We start from the raw sequence: 22462 nt of genomic DNA, 5'->3' as shown, positions 1-22462 counted from the left end.
ACTGGTGTCACCTTGTCCACTTCATCTGTAAGCCGCACCGAATTTTCAACATGAACCCATACCAACCAGCTCAGTTTGCCCTACTCCTATACATGACCTGTCTTGTCCCAACCAGTGCTGTCATGTCATGGGTCACCTTGTCGAGCTACAGTTATGTAGCTGCTTTCCATAGTTCTTTCATTTACATGAAAGAAGCTCAAACTGAAAAATTGAAATTGCCATCATGTTTCATCACTTCCTCTCTTCGTAGGTCTGAGTCAAGATGCCATGCACATATACAACACGTACATTGCTCAAAATGCACCACTTCCGATCGGGGTTCCGGACGACCTGCGGAGCCGCATTCGAGGTGAGACGGGGAACTGAACACTAATTTGTATAAGTACGTTGCATAAACATTGTATAAGTAAACATTGAAAATATTGTCTACATTGCTTTTCGTAAAGGTTTCTGCAGCAAAATTTTTGGTAATTCTTGATCAGAATTCAGGATAATAGCAATACAAGCAATACAAAGGGATCACTGCCCACTGTTGATCACTTCAGAACAGTGTTTTGTATGTGTGTGTTTCAGCTTATATTATGCTGCATTTTTCCAATTGATTTAGCATACTGAACTGAGTGACTTGTAAGAAACACAGTACAGCTGTTCCATCAAAATATTTTTAATAACCGTGAACTTGTCCTTTAGTTCCCCCAAGCTACCTTTGAACATGCTCAGTAGTCCTTGCTGTGCACAAAAAAAAAAAAAAAAAAACTTAGTATTGTAGTGAACTTGTATAACTGCACTTTATTTTTTGTGACTTCCTCGGTTGGCCAGATATGCTCTAATAGCCAGTGTGCAGTGGTGAACAAAAATACAATTTGCAGCAAACAACTTGCAGATACAATTTTCAGCATGCACTCTTTCGTTTTGATCCTTGTCGTATTCTAGAGGTAAGGTGAAAAATATTTATGTTGCATGAAAATATCATCATTATTCTTTGCTGTGATGAAATAATTTCAAATGCATTAAACCACTCCAGGCTTGCAGATAACTGAGTCTCCATTTGTCCCATGTAAAACTGTGCTTTGAGAAACGTTTCGCAAAGCATGTGTGTCAACTTTTCTGACTGTTTGGTATTTACTTACTTTGACTAATGGCAAAAACCTTTAAAATCGTTCCTGGCCATTTGACCAGTTTTGCGCAGAGATAATGTACTAGGTCTAATTTCATTTCCCTGCGGCTTTCCAGATTCCGTGTCTCGAAATCCTGTTGAGCCAGAATGCTTCTTCGAGGCACAGCAGTTTGCAGTGGCCCAGATGGAGAAAGAGTAAGTGCAAAAGTGTGTTGGCCTTAGCGCCTTTCTCGCTTGTTTGTTTGTTTAACTTTTGTTTATTGCTTGAATGCAAGAATATTAGGACTGTTATACAGGCTTAAAAAATTTGTTTTGATAGCATGTGTGTTTGAATTCACACTTATATGTGACGGCGTACAGAAGTTGTGCTGAATAACAAGATTATGAACAGAGGGAGCTGTGGTACTGCAAAATATTGCATATACCAGTAGTTCCTTTTTTCCTGCTATTCAGCTCATCAGATTTGCTCTCGTATTTGGGTATTAGGGCCTGTAAGGACTAAGATGCACTTTAGATCAAAAGCTAAGTGTTCTTAGTCATACCTCGATGAAGTTTCAGTTTTGTTTTCATTTCTATTTCACAGTGCAAAAATTGTATCTCTTACTGTGTATTCGAGTTTATGTTATGCAGAATTTTACAGTACTTATGCTTGCATGTGTATGTGGATATGTGCGACATGGAAGTGCAGTGTCTACATTGTTTGCAGTGGAAATAGCTTTTGTCAGCACACCATAAAAATAAGAAATTTCCATGGCTGGCAGGATGAGCTGTATGTTTTAAGGAACCAGCTACTGAAAACTGAGGCTGTGCTTAACTCATCATAGCTGAGTAGTTAACTGTGCAAGATGCCCTCCATTCCCTTTTTACCTTGTTTTCTTTTACTTCAGATTTTTAAGGAATTGCTTGCATCAGGTAGCCTGGTTTAGCCCATTCATGTGGATAACCAGAAGAGCCAGGCATAATTTGCATGGGGCATAATTTGCATGAGTCATAATTTGCGTGATGAATTACAGTGTTCAGTTTGTTCAGAGAGAGTTCTCACATCGGACAGCGAAAATTGTTCGAGTTTAGAAATCTTTGAACAAACAAAGCGTGAGAAAAGCTGTGTTTGCTGCACTCTGTGCCAGTTCCTCTGCACTATTCATTCATGCCTTGAAACCTTATGCCTCTACGCTGTGGTGCATGAGACAGTTGTAAACGGAAACACGATGTTCCCCGTGCAGGGGAACAGCGCAGAAATCTGACGCAAGATGAGGAGAGTCGCAAAGGATACACACACTCTGTACGTGTTATAGCATTGTGTGTGTCTTCTTTGTGCTTCTCTTCATCTTCGTCAGATTTCTTTGCTGTTCCCCTGTACATTATACTGAGTGTTTACACTGGCTTGTGTAATCTTGTCTGAAGCATCTTGTGTGTCATATATCGAATCACCCATGTACTGTGCATTGGGTGCATGTTAAAGAACCCCAGGTGGTGAAAATTAATCCAGAGTCCCTCACTTCGACGTGCTTCATAATCAAATCGTGGTTTTGGAATGTAGAACCCCAGAGTTTTTTTTACGGGGAAAAAAATATGGCGAAGCCTTTACACTAAAATCTCAGAGGCAACAACCGTCATTCGCCAAATGCATGCTGGATGACACCATAGCATGACACCGCAGCACACATGGAGGTGAAGTGCGCACATCGCACAGCACTTGCACCTTACTAGCATGTGCGCCTGAAGTTGCGACTGGTAGGCAAAAGCACATGCTACATCAGTGGCACCTTGTGCCAGTGAGACCTGAGCTTGCTATCAGAAGTCCTTTCAATTTGTTTTATGCAAAGGGCCTTTAGGTTTTTAATATAATTATTATTTTGTGTGTAATATGTATCAAGTAAAAGCTTGCCCTGTAACCAGTTATCATGACCGAAGCTAACTGATGCTGGCATCTATTCCCTGTCCATGATGTGTAGCTGCTGATGGTTGTCTGCGTGGCTACCTGGATCAGCCCATTTTGAGGATTGAAAAAGTATTTGCATGAAGCCCTTTACACCAGGCACGTGCTGGTTTCACATAGAGAATTAACGCAGTAAAGGTGGTACACGTGCTTGAATTGGTGGTAAACAAAGCACATGTGATTGCATTGGCACGATGCAGCCCCTTAATTTACGGCATTTCTTGCACCGCCCAATGCAATCTTGCATTGCAAATGGGATTACTCTTTGATAGCTGCTGAAGTGCAGAAGAAAGTTGTCTGTCCGTGCAGCACCGTATTGAGGAACTTGCGTAGCACTTTTTCCTACCGAAATGGCAAGGTGGGAATACTCATGAGAAGGGCTGATTCTTTTACGTGGGGCTAGCTTTTAAAGCAAAGCTTTCTTTAGAGAATTTTACATTCATTTTATGATGTGATAGTTGAACTGGGCTGCTGCAAAGGTTACGGTTAAAGCAGAGCATTCTTTGTAGTTTCTGACAGCTTTAGATGCTGCGGTCAGTAGTGGTTGGATTGTGGAGAGGAGGGCGCAGGTGGAGGTGAGGAGCGGGAGAAGAATGTGACGGGAGAGGTGATTTCACACATTGATTGGTTGATGAAAGCGTTCACATCATCAGGCCCCGGCAAGACATCACACGAACCGGGGATGGCGTGATGCACCAGCATTCATCCAGCTGCAGCGGTAGAGTGGATCTGAATGCTTCACTTACACTGATTCCCACAGTGTGTGGGATCTTCATGCATTTTTATGGTATGCCGACACTAAAGTGGCTTATTCTTTTTTTTTTCGTCTTGTCTGCCATGCAGCTTGTACCCAAACTTCCTGCGGAGCCCGTACCTCTGCAAGCACCAGGTGGACGTGCTCACGAGTGGCAATGTGTCGCTGGCCGACATCCTGTACAATGACTCGGCGCTTTTCTACTTCATGGAGGTGCGTGCAGACTACATTGGCATTTGGAGAAGCAACACTCCCGTGTTTTTATCATTGGCAAACTGCTGCACTGCGGGGCCATGGCCGTATGGCTGTGGACAACGCTTGAGCCTCTGTCATACAAAAGCCAAAGAAACTGTTGGCACCTTCGTCAGAGCTAACTGCATAAATGGGCAGGGTAAAAGAGTGCTTGTTTGTTTATTTACCGTACTTTTCGGTGTATAAGACGCGTTTTTTTTTTCGGAATTTTTCGTCGGTGTGTCTTATAGAACGGTACGACTTAAGTACGTTTTTTTTTTTTCCGGGAAAGCTGCCGTCAAAATTGGATTAAATGTTATGGCCACGTGAAGTGCGCTGGTTGACTTAATTGCTACAGGTTCTGTGCACGCAATCGAGGTGGCGGGTACGTTCTTCTCGTGATCGAGTTCCCTGAGCGCCGTGCGAGCAGGACGGAGCAGCAACGCAAGCGGCGGCAGGCCGACCGCGAGTCGGCCGATCCCGAATTCGTCGCAGCTGCAGATCGCTGTCAAGATTGCACGTCAAGATTGCGTAGTTTGCGCGCCGCTGCACAAACTACGCCGTTGCTACCAGAGTACAAGCCGCACCCCTCCCTCCCATGCTGCCTTCCCGCTTTCTTCCCTTATGCGCAATTCGGCACACCGTCGGACGCTTTCACTCGCACATACAACATACGGCCCGCGGGGACGATGTTATCGCCCTTGGACTTTATACGGAACATTGCGGCAACCACGACGACAGAAATGCGCCTGGAGTGGAAATATATGGCACCCATATGCTTGCGCGTGACCCGCGTTCACGGAGTGAAACGTCACTGTAATTTTTTTTATCGCTTACCAAACGAACAGGTGCGTCTTATACACCGGTGCGACTTATATACGTTTTTTTACGGAAAGACTGCCGTTTTGAAGACAGTGCGTCTTATACAAAGGTGCGACTTATAGACCGGAAAATATGGTATTTGTTGGAATACCCTCAAAGCCAAATTATATAATATAGGGGAGAGGTCACACAAAGCAGCACCTGCTCATGCAGTATTTCTGTGAAAAAATTCCACTGAAAGGAAGTAAGAGTTATTCTATATATGCGGGAACAAACAAAAGTAGATACAAATTCAAGTGTAATGAATAAAGTGCGAGACAAGTTTTAGAATTGTGCTTTTTTAATGGCACAATAAAAACACATTTTGTTGCACAGGTGTAGCACCATTGCATATTCAGTTTGCACAGTGCGATTCTACCCCATTTGTGCATGCTGTGACATATCACCAGGTTCCTTTGTTTTCAGGTAAAACTAGATAATTCCGAATTTTCACACCCCAAACGAGTCTTATGAAAACAGGGCTGAACCAGATTTTTCCCTGAAGCTTGCCCTTTTGTAAAAGATAGGTGCAGGTGTTGCGAAACTAATAAATGCTGCCCACTTTGTATGAGCAAGTGGTCAAGATATGTGTATCATATTATTCATATTGGGCATATACGGAACATGGTATTGGCCTTCTTTTTGTTTAACACTCAAGCGAGAACAGGTAGATGTAATATATAAGGTACCTGCAGGCCTTGGGTGAACGAAAGCATGTTGTTTAGCCACATTTACATGAATACAACAGTGGTGCATTGCATTGCATTTCCCGCACGTCACACATGTAAATGGTGGTACTAATGCACTCGAAAGCGAACTAATGCAGTGCTGACATTCTGCATCGTAAATGGTAGCTGTGCCGTAGAGAGGATGTTTACCCAACTACGTTTTAATCAAAGAATGGTAGCTGATTCATCTCGTTGGTATTCCCTTCATTTTGTTGCAAGGGCGTATAGCGGGAACGGGAACCAGTAAAACAGGATGAGAACAAACAAGAATGGAATGCCCGACAGGTCTAGAATGAACGCAGAAATACCCGAAATGCATAGGATAACGTACGTCAACAAGGGCTTTGTAAGATAAGATAGTGTCCCACCTCTTGCAAAGCACGCCCTTGTACACTGCTGTTCATACTCTTTTCTTTACTAAAAAGGTGCTAAAGAACAAAAGGGATAGCCAAACATGTCTCTATTGTTGTTTTTTCGTGTGGTTTCTTTTAAAAGTAATAATAATGCGTGCATGCCAATGAAGATTTGTGTAGATGAGCTCATCACATGATTTGCGAGCAGCTCTTTTTTCATCACATGTTTCTGTGTATGAATTTCTCTTGTTTAAATAGAACATTTGTGTCCCTAGAAGTCCGTTGCCTGCGTCCATCATTTGTGAAAAATGCCACAAGAATTCCGAAGTTTGGGCTGCCAGACAAAAAAAAAAACTCAATTTTTTTCTCAGGTCTTCCTCGTGAATGATAACACCTAATTTTTACCTCCTGAATTTCATGAAATATAAAACCCATAAATGAAGGACCCTTCGTATAACTTGCACTTACGATTCACGGGAGACGGGGGAACAAAAATTATTTGTATCTTGGGTAAACAGTTGCACGTTAAAACATTCAAATCTTTGTATATAAGCTTTATACATCGTTGCGACACCCCATATTAAGTCTAGGTTCTTTTCCATACCCGTTATGTAATACCCATTGACAGAGGGCCCTTAGGATATAATGCAATAAATACATCTGTCAACATAAAACAGAGCCCGATGACAATCTAGCTTTGTATGGGACTCATCATGGCTGACGCAGTGTTTTGTTGTCATACGGGCATACGAAGAGAGCAGCACCATGAACTTAACTTTGCCACAGATTGCAGAAAGTCTGCCAGTAGGTCACACGTGTCATCCCTGTTCTTGAGTCACGCACAGTAGTCTTATCTCTTTTGGCTGCTGTAAACACCAGCAGATGGCAGGTACAGAATTGCAATGCCTGTTTTCTTTGCAGCATTGACAGTTGTGTGCTTTATGCTTGAAGTTTCCCAAAAGCTTGTGATTTTTGTTGATATTTGAAACGAGAAAGACAATTTAGAATATAAATGAGAAATATGCTTCCAACATTTGCTTTTATTCAGCAGTTTTCTTTTTTTCAACACTAAATTCAATTCGAATTTATTCACATTCGATTCCCAGCTGCGGCAGCTGCATTCTGATGGGGAACACAAGAGCACTCATGTACCACGCTGCGAGTGCATGTTAAGGAACCTTGGGTAGCCAGAAATTATTTGGAGCCCTTCACTACGGTGCCCCTCATAACCTACGGCGCATTTCTGAGATGTTTAGTCTCCACAATTTAATTTTCAAGCTGGTTCATTAACTTCCCAAGTCTGCTTTTCATGTATCTTGTGGGATGGAAAGAGGTAAGGTTTAAACATAGAAGAAAACTGGGCTTGTTAGCACAGGTGATGCATTAGCGAAGTGGTATGCAACAGCAGTGCTCGGAGAGTTGTAAAGCTTGAGCAAGGATGCACTTCCCAGATGTACTTGAGCTGGGTCTAACCTGGAAGGCAGCTCGGATGACTGCCGCAGCGCACTGGAGCAGTGCTGGTCTCAGCTCTCAAACAATTGCATTTGGGATGCCCTCTTGCGCAGTTCATGGAGCAGGAGCAGAGCCGACACCTGGTGGACTTTCTGCTCATGGCGGACAACTTTCGGAACCATCTGCTGGCCGAGGGGAGCTGCAACTCGACGCAGGCCCAGGACGATGCCATGGTCCTCTACGACAAGTGAGCACTTACTTACTGAGATCAGACTGCTTGGTAACACGCTTATGTCAAGCCTACTTGCCATAATTCAAATTTGGGTCATGCGGAATTCTTGTTCGAACTATCGTGTAGACTCATGTAAGGGCCGCACCTATGTAAGACCGCACCTCCAACTTGGCAGCCCAAAATTTGGGGAAAACATTTTCAATGGAGAAGCAGTCGCGTTCGGTGCCCCAAGGCCACGCGCTCACATCTGTTAATTCTCGCGCGCTGCGTACTTCTGCGTGCCGCTACTAGATGGCGAGAGCCGCGCATTGACCTCTGATGCAATGGTACATCCAGGGATCTGGGGTGTGCACAATTTTGAGCAAAAGGTTCGGTCCCATGTAAGGACAGCGCCTTGTCAAAATTGTGAAGAAAAAAAAAGTGCGGCTCTTACACGAGTCCATACGGTAGCATCAAATTTTTGTTTGGTGCACTATATTTTCTGCATGTTTTGGAGATGCCTAATCCAAGCAAGGCACCTTTGGTAGCTTAGTTGCATCTAAATTTTCAATTTTCTGGAGAAAAGTAGTTCAGTCAAAGACAGTTGGCGAGCAAGAAATGCATAGAGCACAAGCAGTCGAGTACAGCAGAACCTCATTAATTTGAACTCTACGGGGACTGGAAAATTATTCGAATAAACTAAAGAGAGCCCCTTTGAATATCGCGCTTGATAACATGCATAGACTAGCGCAGATTACAGCAGTTGGTTGATAATTTGGACTTAGTGGGGACTGCCTGCAGGTCCAAATGAACAGAAGTAACAAATATTAAATGTTCCAGAAAATAAGTTTCTATTCCACATGTGACCTAGCCAGTCTGTATTTTGATCATTGTTATGGTGTCTACAGATAGACGAAAGCATGGTCAGTGCATGCACCAAGTCTCTATCCCCTGCAACCGCGGCTACTAGGGGTCGATTGTCCCCTGGTAGCCGTATGATTGTGAGTTTCCTTGCTAAAGTCATTGTCCGCGATTTCCTTCACTTAAGCATTACAGCGGTAACCGTATTTCATGGCTAACAACTACAAGTGAAGGTGGAACTTGGCAAACATAGCACCGAGTTTGTCCAGGTCCTTCTTCATTTGTCCCGAGGGAAGAAGAAAGAAGCTAATGTTAGAGGGTTTGAAATTAGAGGAACCATTTTTGGTCTTTGTACGAATGCTAGAACGCTCTGTATGTAGTTCGCCACTTGTGTTTCTGTACACCACAGTACGTTGTGCCTAGCACAAAATGAAGAGGAGGGTGAAGAGTAGAGAGCTGTACTTCAGCGAAAGCTTTATTGAAGAGACTGCTCAGATGGCAGGCGTAGGAATCACATTACACGATCACGCTACTCTTGCACTACACGTCTGTGCACAATTACTTCAATTTGGGCGAAGGGCACGTAGAAATCATAACTGTAAAGCTTGTTGATGGTGCCCATCTGGTTGGCACTGAACCCAAAGCTGCTGCGCCCCCCCCCCCCCCCCCCCCGCTTTGTCTGTGCAGGTACTTCTCGCTGCAGGCGACCAGCCCCCTGGGCTTCAGTGATGCGGTGCGGCTGGAGGTGGAACAGAACATCTGCCGCGAGGAGGGTCCCCTACCCTCGTGCTTCGATAAGCCCGTCATGGTGCTCCTGCAGTACCTTGAGAAGGTGCGTGCACTCTGCCAATCGAGGCACACGCAGTACTTGTGTCTGGCTGCATGTTTAAAGCTTGGGTCAAAAGGCTCACGTTAAGGGCACACTTGCATATTAAATGCATTCTGCACTAATTTTTCTGGCTCCGCACTTGCCACACTCCAAGGGTTGTCCGAACCGGTGTCTGACCAAATACGTCCATTTTAACGAGAGCTTGATGCCATTAAATGATGCATACGCCTCCCGAGTCCGAATTACTCGATTTTCCGAATTAACAAGGTTTTACTGTACCATCAGTAGCGCATATTTCTCAAGTGCGCGTTTCTTCGGTGGCACAGAGACAGTCACAACTCAATGACGTCTGTCACTGATGTGATCTCGCACCTTTGTTTCTGCCCTCCAGAACCACCTGAAGGCCTTCCTGTCAAGCCAGCTGTACGTGAAGTACATCTCCGAGTGCATTGTCACCATCCAGACGGCACAGAGTGACACGGACTCCTTGCGGCGAAAGAAACGCTCAGGTAAACATTGTAAATCTGCTGCTGATACTCAAAAGCTGACTTTTGGTGGACCCCCTCATTCGCCTCTTGTTAAATTTTCTGAGAGCCCATGTGTGTCCTCGTAAACGTAGGCTTTAACTCTTTTCAAAATTAGACCATAAGTGATAATTGAATAAATTCGGCTCTAACTTGAAGCCACATCCATGCACCAGCTCACACCAATTGTTTAGTCATCTTGCTGTGAGCAGTTCTTTGAGAAAATGGGTACTACTTTGTGTGGTTAGAGTTTTGTACCATTGGCAATGATAAAGAGTGCCTGAGAACTACAGTGCTTGGCAATTGAAGTGTGATATTAACAGCACACGGCTGCAGGCACATTTTGCACAGCCAGTGGGCAGTGGGTGTACAGAGCTGATGCTTGGTGGTATACGATGAGGCCCAAAGCCTTTGTGGCACATTGTGAGTGCATTTCACCCCCCAGCCATCACCCAGCGTTTGCCAATGGCACAAAAAGCGCCAACCACCATGCCATCCTAGTATCGCTGAGCACTGTACTGCCGTCAGCATGCTTAACACGAACGTTCCGCAGCATGTCCTGGACCGGCTTGGACAGACGCCAGCACCGCGAAGCGTTGTGTGCTGTTATCTCGGTATGTTTGCGGCGGGCTGACGATAGCTCGAGCGCAGCTCGATTTGACTGTTCGACTTGTCTTTCGCTTGTGTCTGACCGGCAGGGAGATCGCGCTCACTTGTCAGGTGTGTTTCACCACGTTTCGCTCGTGGCCGCGGTCTCACGCGCACCCAGAAAACACGTTGTGGTTTGCTAATCTCGGCAAAGCGAAATGGCGTGCGACAGCTCGCTTTGCCGAGGTAATGCTATTGGTGAGTTCAGCTGTACTTCTGTACAAAGGGGGCAAAATCTTTGGAATTTTGTCCGCTCTGCCTTTTCTGTGCAGCCCAGTTCTAAAAATTATCGGTTGTTACTATGGGATTTTCTTGGCACTTGAATAATGTTATAAGTGGGTACGACTGTATTATGTGCGTGTCCCGGCCATGCGGCAAGTGCTGGCGCAAAGTGAAAGCTATCCATATTTCGCAGTCTGTAATGCTCGGAAATCGGGCAGCACATAGGCACGTTATGATAAAGAAAAAATATGGGAGTATTATGAGGTACTGGTGCTTACTAAAGCCTTAATGTTTTCGTAGATTTACAATAATCTTAGGCGTGCTACTACATGCAACCCTTATTATTGGCTGGCTATTTTATTTGGGTGCACCATACGCTGAGTTACTGGCATTTCCCACGGGTGCTACCGTTTTCGAGTTGAGCATAGCCGGCGCAACAACGAACCTCCACTCACAGAATCTGTATTTGCGGGACTTCGTGCACCATATGGCATTGTTTTCTACAAACGCAGTGCAATGGCTGAGCCAGAGCTGTCTCCAGGACTCTGTTATGAGACCAAGCATCTTTGGACGAGCTTGGCTTGTCTTCCGTATTTTATGCAAGTAAACCCTTCAAGTACTGAGCTCGTCTTCTGTATCGAAATGGCTAATGGTGTCAGAGAGGCTTTATTATAGGCTTGTGTGAATATCAATTTTTTGGTTCAAACAGAAGTCAAAGCAAATAGTAATGTGTATGTGTCAATTAATTTCAAAGCGAATAGTTTGAATAGTGGGATTTGCATAAAAGCTTGACACAATGCCACATATTAACATATCTAACAAAGAAAATTTTAAAAAAATGAAACAGTTTCATCCCTGGTTTCAAAGTACTGTTTCAAAGTGTAGTTTCAAAGTACTGTTATTCAGAGATTTTCACGCAAAATTGCAAGTTCCTTACTTTTTTTACAACCCTACAGCTCAGAAAATTTGTTTACATTCTTTTGCTAATGGCAAATTTGGCAGATCACACCGGTCTGCACCAGGACACCCAGGTGCGCACTGGTGCAATTTGCCGCATTCGCCATAAGTGTGGCCCTTCTGTCTACTTGAAGTTCAAAGTGGTCGAGGCCATGAGAGCACTTTGTGCTCGTCCGTCGTGATGCAGGCGATGCTGCGAAGTGTGACTTTGACTGTGTGGTGCCAGCAGTTTCTGCTTTTGTTGCGGAAAATAAGGGGTGGTATTCTTGGGCAATCTCTTTTGAGATAAAATAACTTGTTCAAGATGTCGCATGACTCGGCACTGCTCGCATCAAAGTATACGGCCGACACCGTTCTTGTCACTGTATGTAGATAGCGAGCTTGGCAAAGTGACAAACACTGTTGGTTGTATACGGCGACACGTCTGGAACTGAGTCGCGTATGTGGAAGTTATATCTCCGAAAGTGATCGTCTGAGAGTAGCATTCCAGCTCGGTGCTTTCCATCTACAGCCATTCCATTGAGTAAGTGCACAGCAAACTTAAATGCTTACGCTGGCCGCTTATTAGTCTATCCCGTGTGTATGATCTCAGGCCCGATCACCGATGAGCTCAAACTTCCTCCGACAGTTTGTTGCCCACTGCCACACCTGCCTTGGCTGTTAAGCCTAACCAGCGCTGCTTTGCCAGGTGTCGGCAAACAAGCTTACGGTTTCCTGCCGAGTTGACGCAAATCTATTCACAGTGACCATACGGTTCTCAGGAAGCTGAGACACCACATCGCCAGTGAAAGTAAGAGTATGTGGGACAAACTGAACAGCGCGAACATTCTTCATGGCCACCATTTTTAACGACCTCGTACGCATGGGTCGTGTCCGAAAAATTAAGCTAGACAACGTTCGGTGTCCTGAACTTTGGTCGCTGTCAGGCACTGGTTTAAAAAAGGTAGTGGTGATGTCACGAGATTGATATTCGAATAATTGAGCAGGTTCAAAAGTCCCGGCAAAAGTCAACTATAAACAAATTCTCTTCTTGGACTTGTCTTGGCCATGAGCCACGTTATGGCAATGAAACTTGCTCACTGAAACAGAAACTGTTAATTATACAGACTTTTAAATTGATATTCGTTCATTTCGAATACTTCCAATTCTGAAATTTGAGCCAAAGCGAATATCGAATAGCGTAATATTTGATGGAATATTTGAAAATATCCAATATTCATACGAGCCTGTCTTTGCCACATAAAAATTTTCAGACTGCTAGAATTGACGGAAATTGTAACAAATTTCCCAGAAATTCGGCACTCAGGCAGCTGTGTTTCTAATGCAACTTCTAGAGCAGCCCATAATAAAGAGAAGTACAGTAAAACCTTGGTAATTTGGATTTAATGGGACCGGGAAAAATGGCCGGATTCACCGACTGTCAAATTATCGAGGGTGTCAAGAAAGCAATAAACAAATGCTTATCATGTCAAGTCGCTTTTATTTACTGAAGGAATCGGCAAATCGTGTTTTTATTTCACAGAAAAGCAGTGCAGAATCGGCAATTTTCCTCACCTCTTGCGTGATTAGTGCTCCCAGCGTCAAAGGCCTTGCGACTGCCTTCGCAGCATGGCCCTTTGACACTTCCACGGCGCGCGTCTTCATCCGAGACATGCTTTTCGCTACCGCACGCACTTACCGAATATTTTTTCGCCAGTGAGCTGGTCATGAACTGATCATGCGTCCGTTGTGATGTAGCCAGTGCTTTTCATCCTCGACAGCTTCCGCCATGTTTGTGACATTGCACGCACAGCCATGCACCTAGTCAAAATGAAACGAACTACTGTTTGCCACAACCGCTGCGGACGAAACTGCGGCCGCTATCAACACGATCATGGACGGCGACCATGCAGTTATGAAGGCACGCAGCCAACGTGCACACCGAGTCAGAACGAAACTATTCTTTGCCAGAATCGCTGCAATCGCTGCTGACACGATCATGAATGGCGACAACACACTTGCTAATAAACGTGGCCAGTTCAGTGTTCCTCGCACCGATAAACGTAGGAATAAAGGCTATGAAGGCACAAATAGGCATGAAGCATTCTGGCATTCCTGTCGTTCAAGTACGATTTCACGTACTATGGTGATGGGGACTCCGTCGCTTCATTTCGCTTGGACGCTAGCACCGGTTTAGCTCTTTTGCGTCGCACATTTGCAGTGCTGCATGCTTGGTGAACTCAGAATATTGCCCAAGTTAACTTTTGTGTGGCCAAATACGTCTGAATGAACAAGAGTTTGCTTCCATTAGGTAATTAATACATACACTTGCCGGGACCAGAGGACACGTCCGAATTATTCTATTTTCCGAATTAATGAGGGTCGAATGAACGAGTTCTCTCTGTACACACAATATGACTGACATTGACAAGTGCCATCATTTATAGTGGAATCTCGATGATACGAATCTCACGGGGTCACGAAAAATATTCGTATTAGCTGAAATTCGTATCATCGAAACACAATTAAAACTAGCTAAATTAAGGGGGGACGCGGGGATCAGATCGCGCAAATCGTGAGAAAAATCGATTTTTGAAAACCACGCGTTTGGGTATCTGTAACGCCTAATCTACGCTGCATCAAAATCGTTTGGCTGAAAACGCACTGTAAGTGCCCGAAAAAGTTTAATTCGTCAGTGCGCAGGGCGAGAAAACAGCTCTAAATCGCGCAAAATCACCGCAGTTCATGGAGCCATATCTCGTATTTCCCGCCACCGAGCGCCGCCATCTTGGTATCGTTAGAAAGCTCAAAGTTTCGCTGTTCCGCTTCTCGATTCGTCCGTCGTCGCCAACTTTTAACAAACGCACAAACACCAAAGAAGCGCGGGTCTGCGATAGGTAGTGACACGGGCCCTCTGATAAAAGCGGGCCTCCGATTGGCTGCCGTGCTGAAAGGCGTCTCTCCATTGGTTGCTGCTGTGGCAGGGGCAAGATGGCAACCGCAGTTGTCTGCTTCGTAAACCCCACGCCGGCGCGCGCGTCTTCACTTGACACACAGAATTCGAATTACTGAGAACTCTCAGGTTAGTGATGGATCGTCGCTCGTTGGCGAATAAACTTTGGAGGAAGCACGCCTTCGGAATACGGAAGCGCACCTACGGCAAGAAAAATACGGCGATTAGCGGGAGAAGCGGAGGCGCACCCGACTGAACGAGCGCAACCCTGCACCGTGGATTACGTGCCGCGCTATCTTGCACGTGTGACTCCAGCAGCGAAACCCACAATCGCCCTGTGCCATCGGCACCGATAACGCAGCCGACGGAAGACGCGCCAACGGAGGCTCCCGCGCCTCGGCGTACGGCCGCGCGAATCAGCTGAGATCGTATCTCGGTAGACATAGCTCACTGCGACTAGGCAAAATGGCGCAAAAACGAATGCGGCCCGCACGGCAGCCACTCCGCCCGATGGCACGTGGAAAAGGAGGAAAAGCACAAAAGCGCCACCGCTTCGAACTCTTCGCGCCCATTCGCGGCCTCCGCACTGTCCGGCGTCGCGTCAGCGCCTCTGCACCAAAAGAGAAAGGGAGAAAGCGCGTGACTGTGCGCTGTTCTCTTTCGCGGCCGTCGGTGGGGCAGCATTTATTCGTATCAACCGACGCGGGTCGAAATCGATTCGTAACAACCGTTTTCTAGCACGATGCAAAGTAATGGGGCTCGGCCGGGACCGCAGAAAAATTCGTATCATCCGGAAATTCGTATTAGCCGTGATCGTATCATCGAGGTTCCACTATAATGTGAAAAGCTACAACTGGCAAGCTAATGGGTAGATAGGAAAACCGTATCGATATGTTTCTTCAGGAGCATACAGGAGAAAAGGTCATCTGGTAAAATGTATCATTTGGTAATGATTGCAGCAGCACTACAGATGAGGCAGAAAGTTACTCTAACACAAAACTTTATTTGAAGTTAAAGAGAAGGATGACAAACTATCAAGAAGCCATTAGGTAAAGCTTATCTTAAAGATGCCTGTAGGTTAGGTTGAACATGAAAACACTGAGCTGTCGGTCGACATGAATCACACTAATCGCGAATTTAATCTGGCACATTTGTCAAATTTTCGATAATGGGAGCGTTTTATCGAGCACTCGCAGCCTTTTTGAGCTTCTGCGCAGCTGGGTACAGTATAGACCACTTATAACGTAACCGCTTATAGTGCAGGACAGGATATAGTGCGGTCTTTTCAGACTCCCGTTAATTTTCCCATAGCACTCCATGTATACACGTATCGCTTATATAGTGCAGTTGCGGGAAACGAAATACCGGTTACAGTGCGGCTGCCTGTGAGTACGGAAGTCAACAAAGACGGCGAACGCTCCCCTCAAACAGGCGCGCCAAGGAGTGCTCGAGGAAGAAAGAGAGACGAATTGGAGGAGAAGGGCACGTAGTGCAAACAAAACAGCCAGTGAGGCTGAAACCAGAATCTTGAGTGCGAGTCGTGAAATATCAAGGCGCACATACCGAGCGAGGGCCACGAAACTGCCAATGCCAGCCAACGCGCGCTTCACGATAACAGCAGTAAACGAAACTTCAGGGAGCGGGCGGTGCCGGCACAGCACGGCGAAGGGCGCACGCGGAGACCGTGGATTGTGAGGGAGGAGGGCGACAGTGAAACGGATTTCGCCTCGGCAACTCCGCCGCTTTGGTGGCTCCCTTCGCCCTCCCTCGTAGCTCCCTCACTTTCGACTGTCACCGTGCACGCCCGCCGGCCGGCCCGGCGCCAGCTCCCCGAAGTTTCGTTTTCTGCAGTTATCGGGAAGCGGGTCTTTGCTGGCGTGGGCAATTTCGTTGGCCGGCCTGGGACAGCGCCGCTGCTTCCCGCTTCGCCGTAGCCGCAGCGTGCAAGGTCAACACGTGACTAGAAAGTAGAAAAAGCATAAAGGAGAAAGAAGGGTTCACTGCCACAGTAGCGTGGCTGAGATGTTGGCACGTACACGCACGTTCCGGTGCAACACAGAATCGGCGGCCTTGCCATTTGAGAGAGGGTGAAATTTCCGCCGCATTTTTTTTTTCTTTTTTTGTTTTGTTTGCGCGCGACATTGAGGGGTCTCTCCTAAGCTTTTACTCTATGGCGGTGCCGGAGCAATGCCGGTCGGAGGCACCGCCGCGTGATTTGGTTCGAATTAATGAGATTCGACTGTACATTGAATGCAAACGTTCTAGCCGCATTCCTCGACTGTCGCATACACGTGGCAGCTCGGTGCACATGTTTTGCATATGTGCGGGCCTTGAAAATTGTTGCTTTGGTTATAGTGCGGTACCGCTTACAGTGCGGATATTCGCAACTCCGGCGACTTACGTTATAAGCGGTCTACACTGTATATTGAAGTAGATGCACAAGGTATCTAAGGCTACGACAGCATCCGCAGGTGGGTTTGGGCCTACTGCTTATGCCTTTGTCAACCTCCTCCTTATTTTCAACATCGTGAGCCATGTTGAGATCAGTGATCACCCGCCACATTGGCTTAGTGGCTATGGTGTTGCGCTGCTAAGCACGAGGTTGCGGCATCAAATCTCGGCCGCGGCAGCCGCATTTTGATGGGGGCGAAATGCAAAAACTCCCGTGTCCCGTGCATAGGGGGCACGTTGAGAAACCCCAGGTGGTCAAAATGAATCTAGAGTCCCCCACTATGGTGTGCCTCATAAGCAAATAGCTGTTATGGCACATAACACCCCAGGATTAAATTTTTGAGGTCAGCAATTGGCGATCATCTCAACTCAGTAATGGTAATCCTACTGCGTCACATAGCAGGTGCTGATAGGTGACCATTTTCATCAGCGATATGTGGTGGTCAGCATAGGTGCCACTGACGTATAACGAATGCGTCTGTGGTGTTCTGTCGCTGTTACTTTTTCCTGCTGTCGCAGGGAAAAAAAATTTAATAAATGGAACTCTAATACATGACATGGGACCAGTGCATGAGAACGTAAGAAACAGGAATATATCAGCGCAGGTGTACTGTACTCATTATCAGTTCTTACTGCAAGCTATTCCTCCTCGTGACAACTATACTCATAATAGACTGTATTGGTACACATTCTGATGATGTCTATTCATCAGCGTGGTAAAGAACTGAGTTCAGATGGGCATAACCCATCTGTACGTGAAGTGTCTGTCCTGTAGGCTTACAAGTGGCAAAGTGTGTCTTAAAAATCGCAAACAAAGCACAAGAAGTCGCAGATTCAGATTTTGGTGTTTCTACTGCCGATGACATATGGAAACTCGGCCGCATGTTAAGCGCACCAAATGTTGTTCAACTTGGGGAGTCAGGTATAAGTGGGTCTCGCAGCTAAGCTACTGAGTAGGTGATGGTTCCATGTGTTGCTGTGATGGTCCCTTGCTGAAATGGAGCATGAGGCCACTTCATCCGAAATTGAGCAGGCTATTACCGCGTCCAAAATGTTGTACGAAAGCCTACTACTATTTGGGCTGACTTCGAGCATCATGGATTTGGCAGTTTAGTGATCATGCTTCTTTATAAACCATCTGCCTTAGCAATGCACCGTTTGGTACGAAACTTGGCAGATTATCTTGGATACGTACAGACTGTGTGGATTGTGCACAGAATATGTGGCCAGTACTGCTTATCCACATATTGCGGGGCTAATGCGGCACCCTAATGTGCTTGGCAAAAAGTAGGCATGGAGAGACGATGATCTTATGATCGAAGTGATGTGCAAATGAACCGAGTGAATGTAGCCTATGAGGAACTTGAGCAAGTTGGGGCAACAATCTGATCCTGGCATCCAGTTATACAAACAACAAAGTGCATAAGAAAGGAGAAACATGGACATTCTGTAGTTGCAATTGAAGATTTTTTGGGAAAGCAAGCACTTAGGTATGCTGCAAGATTTGTTACAATGGTAATCATCACACGCATCATTCCTGCAGCATACATAAGTGTTTGTTTTCTTATCAGTTGTCAGTGCAGTGCTGTCATTCGTGGTTCTGCTTTGTCTTGCGCTTTGTTGTTCGCACTACGTACCATCACGCTTAACCACATGAAATAACCGCCGTGCACGGGTGTCAAAAACGCAGGCAGCGACAGCAGCAGCAGCGACCTGTCGTCGCTGGCCTCCCAGCCGTCTGCGGCGCCGACGACCAACACGCTGCTGGCCGTGGATGGCAGTGGCAAGTGGCTGCCGGGTACCCCGAGCACCCGCCGCATATTGCGGCACATCGAGGGCAGTGACATGAAGATAGACTCGGGCCAGTTCAACCCGGACGCCCTCTGGAAGCGCAGCCTAGCTGGGTGAGAAGGACAGTCTCTCTCGCCAGTCTTCTCACCATGATCACTTGCTTGCCAACGTGATAGCCTTGCTAAAGGGCTTCAGTATGTAAAAATAAGTAAATGTGTCATTATTGTGGGTGGGGGCCAGTTTAGCCAAAGCACATAGGACTGAAAGGCTTCGTTGTCATATTAGGCATTGTACATATTATCAAACAATAGTTTTTTGAACTGAGAATTCAAGTTTTGTTCATGAATTGGTTAAACACACAATGGCGGCACTTTTTGAAGAGCTCCTATGTGCATGCGTTAAGTTCTTCACCGTGTGTTTGTGTGTTCTGATTCACTAGTGTGATGGTGCAAGTACGGCTTCATTTCCATTGTTGGAATTTAGCTTCAGTGTCTGTTTGCACTGTTCTCTGGCATCCTGGTTTCCATCGCACTGCACTTCATAAGGTAGCTTCATAGGCTGGTGCAAGGTCTAAACCCAAAAGCACAGAGGAACAGAACTAACATGAACATTGTGTGACATTGGTATCTCCTAGAATAAGTCAAGGTCGAACTGGTATCGTTTTTACCCTCTCAATAGTTAATGATGCAAGAGTGATTTAGGTATCTCTAGGTCTACACTATGTTCAGAGGCCAATTGAACGGTAACTGCACACTGAACTTAAAACAGTCACATGTAACAGGCATTTTCCTGTTTACGCTTGAACGTATTCTGGTAGTACGGCGCTGCAGTTAAGCACTTGATTCAGTTACAAGATTTCAGATTAGTTCATTGCTACACGCTGCAGTGGCTTCATGGCTATGGGCTTGTGCAACTTAGCACAAGGTCGTGGGTTTGATTCCCAGCCACTTGGCTCATGCAAAGATTCTTGGGTAACACACTTTGGACATACAGTTAAACCTGCTTATAACGAACCTTCATATAACGAATTCCTGGATATAACGAAGTTGTTCGATTCCTCGCCAGTTACTCCATAGAAGCACATGTATTTGAGACCTCTACGTAACTGAAGTGGCAGCGGGAGACCCCCTCGATATAACGAATTTCCCCCTCTGACCACCTAGAGATCTTGCCCCAAATTTTGTCATTTTTGCGCGAGCAGAAACCGGACGCACCTTTTCCGCCGCGATGGAATGCGAAGCGAGCGCACGTGTGCGTGCATGCGTGTGTGAGGCGGCCCTGCATCCCTCGACCCGGTGATCTTGACGCCGCGGGCGTGATCTTTCCCCCTCCCTTCATTCAAATCTGATCCTGCCGCTTGCTGCAGCTGGCCTAGCCCGCCAAGCCGGCACTCTTTCCTTTTCCAACTGATGTTGCCGACGCGCTGGTACACGCTGTGACACATCAGACTCGATGAGCGCGGACACGCACTGTCAAATGCTGGCGGTGTGTGGGAGTGCCGCTGGAGAAGCGAGCGAAGTGAGCTTCGTGCTGTTGTCTATCGCTTCAACGCAAACTGAGCGCCGAGAATACACAGCACGCAGAAAGCTACGAGCCACCGACGCACCTACACTGCTAGACTCTTCCCCAACGCAGATCGCTTTCAAGATACGGCCTGCGTGACTGCGCGCCGCCCCGCTATTCCTCCCCCTTCGCTCCCTCGCCGTTGCCTCGAGCGCAACGGAAGAAGGCGCATTTCCTCCCTGCTTTTCTTGCGCGCGCGAGATTTAGACTCGGTCGTCGGCTCCCCTCGCACGTTTTCACTCGCACATACAGCATACGGCGCGCGACGACTGCGTTATCGCCCTTGGACTACGGCCACAGTAGCCGCAAAAACACGCAGCAAAAACGCGCGTCAGAAACGCGCGGCAACGCGTCATGTCGCGCGCGGAAAGAACGGCAGGAATAGGGGGTCTTGCGGCGTGCCGCGCGAAATGGGTTCAGGTACGTCCACACTAGCGACAAAAACGCGCGCCATGCTGTTGCGCGCGGCAAGATTCACGAAAAGCGGCAGCAACGCGCGGCAAACGCTTGAATGGGTGCGAGACCCATTTTTGCGGCAGCCGCAAAACGAGCACCAATCAGAAGCGAGCTGCGCAGTTGTGGCGCCACCTGCCGCACAAGCAAAGAATCATAATGCATGGGCTCTGAGATCGAACAGTGACACGCACACCGTAAAATCTCAGAGGCCATGTCCAGTCAAGGGGGCTGTTTTTGTTAAGCCTTCCCACACCGCCACCGAGACGTCGACGAAGAATTCGCCTCGCAATGGAGGCGTTTTTGGAAACCGTTCGCGGATATGCATGCCTCTATGTTCAATTGAACGTCGATTTTAAGGACAAGGAGCTGTGTGCCAACCACTGGCACATGCGGTAAAGCAGAGTGTGCGCCTGGCTCTCGGTGTCCCTGTACCGCCATATAGGGCGCACCCAAACTTTCTTGTCCGCTTTCTGGCACGTCGACGTTGCACAAGTAAAGAACAAATAAGTATTATAGTGTTCACAGTCACCAGTACCTCCGCGTCCGTATCCGACATGGCTGAGCGTGGCCGGCAGTGGCGCAAAGAAACACAGACACTTCCAATGGAACACGAAACCGGCAGAACGGAGAGCGCGTTGTCACGAGAAGTATCGAATGGAACGAGACAACGCGGCACTCCACGCGCCGTTGCCGCGTGCCGCAAAACGCAAGTGTGGACTTGCCCGCTCGAGTCTGCCGCGCGGGTGCTTGCCGCGTGCAGCGTGTCGCGCGCGTTTTTGTCGCTAGTGTGGACATACCTGAGACCCATTTCTGCTCTGCGGCAAATGCCGCGTGCCGCGAGATGAAGAACCAATCAAGAGCGACGAGGGTGACATCACGGAGCCATCACAACCGGAACGCCGCCGGTCCGCGCCGGGTTTTCAATCTACAATCATCGTGTCTCGCATGAAACAACGAGCGCTCGCGATGTTGCTCGCCCGTTCGGAGAGCGCGGGAGATCTCATCGCGCTACCACGCGGCGAGACGCGCGTGCCCCAGTGGCCTCGCGGCAAGGCGCAGGCACTGACGCGCGGCAACTTGCCGCTCGCTGCATGACGCGCGCGTTTTTTGCCGCTAGCGTGGCTGTACCCTTATATACGGAATATCTATGAGCCAAAACCAATTTTAGGGCCATAACGCGTCCTGGACACCAGCTTTATATAGCAAATACGGATCTCAAGGGCCATACTTTTGCTGGAGGAAACCGAAAATACGTCATAGTTGTCCCCCCCGGCACTTTGGGCGGCCAATGCCATCGTCAAGCCGCCAAGCGACATGAAAAGTCAAAATGGCCGCTCAGGCCGGCGCGGGGTGGCAGTTCGCAACGTATGATGCGGGAACGGTCCCACAGTTGCGACGCAACAGCGGGGTTACCAATGCATTGAGTTCTATGGGAGCTGTGCCGGGACCGGTCCAAAACGACGTAACAGCCGGGAAAACGCAGCCCCCGGGAACGTAACAGAGAGGTTCTACTGTAACACTATACGACACTACGACGCCATCGTGACACTCGCTCTTCGTTTCCGATGCCTCGCGCTTGTGC

General features: G+C 47.2%; 1 protein-coding gene across 4 annotated transcripts in view; it reads left to right on the top strand.

Moving 5' to 3' along the window:
• LOC119445470 (A-kinase anchor protein 10, mitochondrial) overlaps positions 1 to 22462 on the top strand; it is a 43294-nt gene that overhangs the window by 11891 nt on the left and 8941 nt on the right. For 3 of the 4 annotated variants that reach the window (XM_049663328.1, XM_049663329.1, XM_049663326.1), the window contains exons 4-11: positions 251 to 349; positions 1234 to 1312; positions 3900 to 4023; positions 7549 to 7682; positions 9195 to 9339; positions 9728 to 9845; positions 11243 to 11333; positions 18765 to 18974. In XM_049663328.1, the coding sequence (XP_049519285.1) occupies positions 251 to 349; positions 1234 to 1312; positions 3900 to 4023; positions 7549 to 7682; positions 9195 to 9339; positions 9728 to 9845; positions 11243 to 11333; positions 18765 to 18974 (1000 nt within the window). Of the gene's footprint in view, positions 1 to 250; positions 350 to 1233; positions 1313 to 3899; positions 4024 to 7548; positions 7683 to 9194; positions 9340 to 9727; positions 9846 to 11242; positions 11334 to 18760; positions 18975 to 22462 lie in introns of all 4 variants that reach the window. The other variant, XM_049663330.1, reaches the window with a different exon arrangement.

This window comes from Dermacentor silvarum, chromosome 3 (assembly GCF_013339745.2).
Source record: "Dermacentor silvarum isolate Dsil-2018 chromosome 3, BIME_Dsil_1.4, whole genome shotgun sequence".
NCBI lineage: Eukaryota > Metazoa > Arthropoda > Arachnida > Ixodida > Ixodidae > Dermacentor > Dermacentor silvarum.
This window is presented reverse-complemented; position numbering and strand designations above follow the sequence as displayed.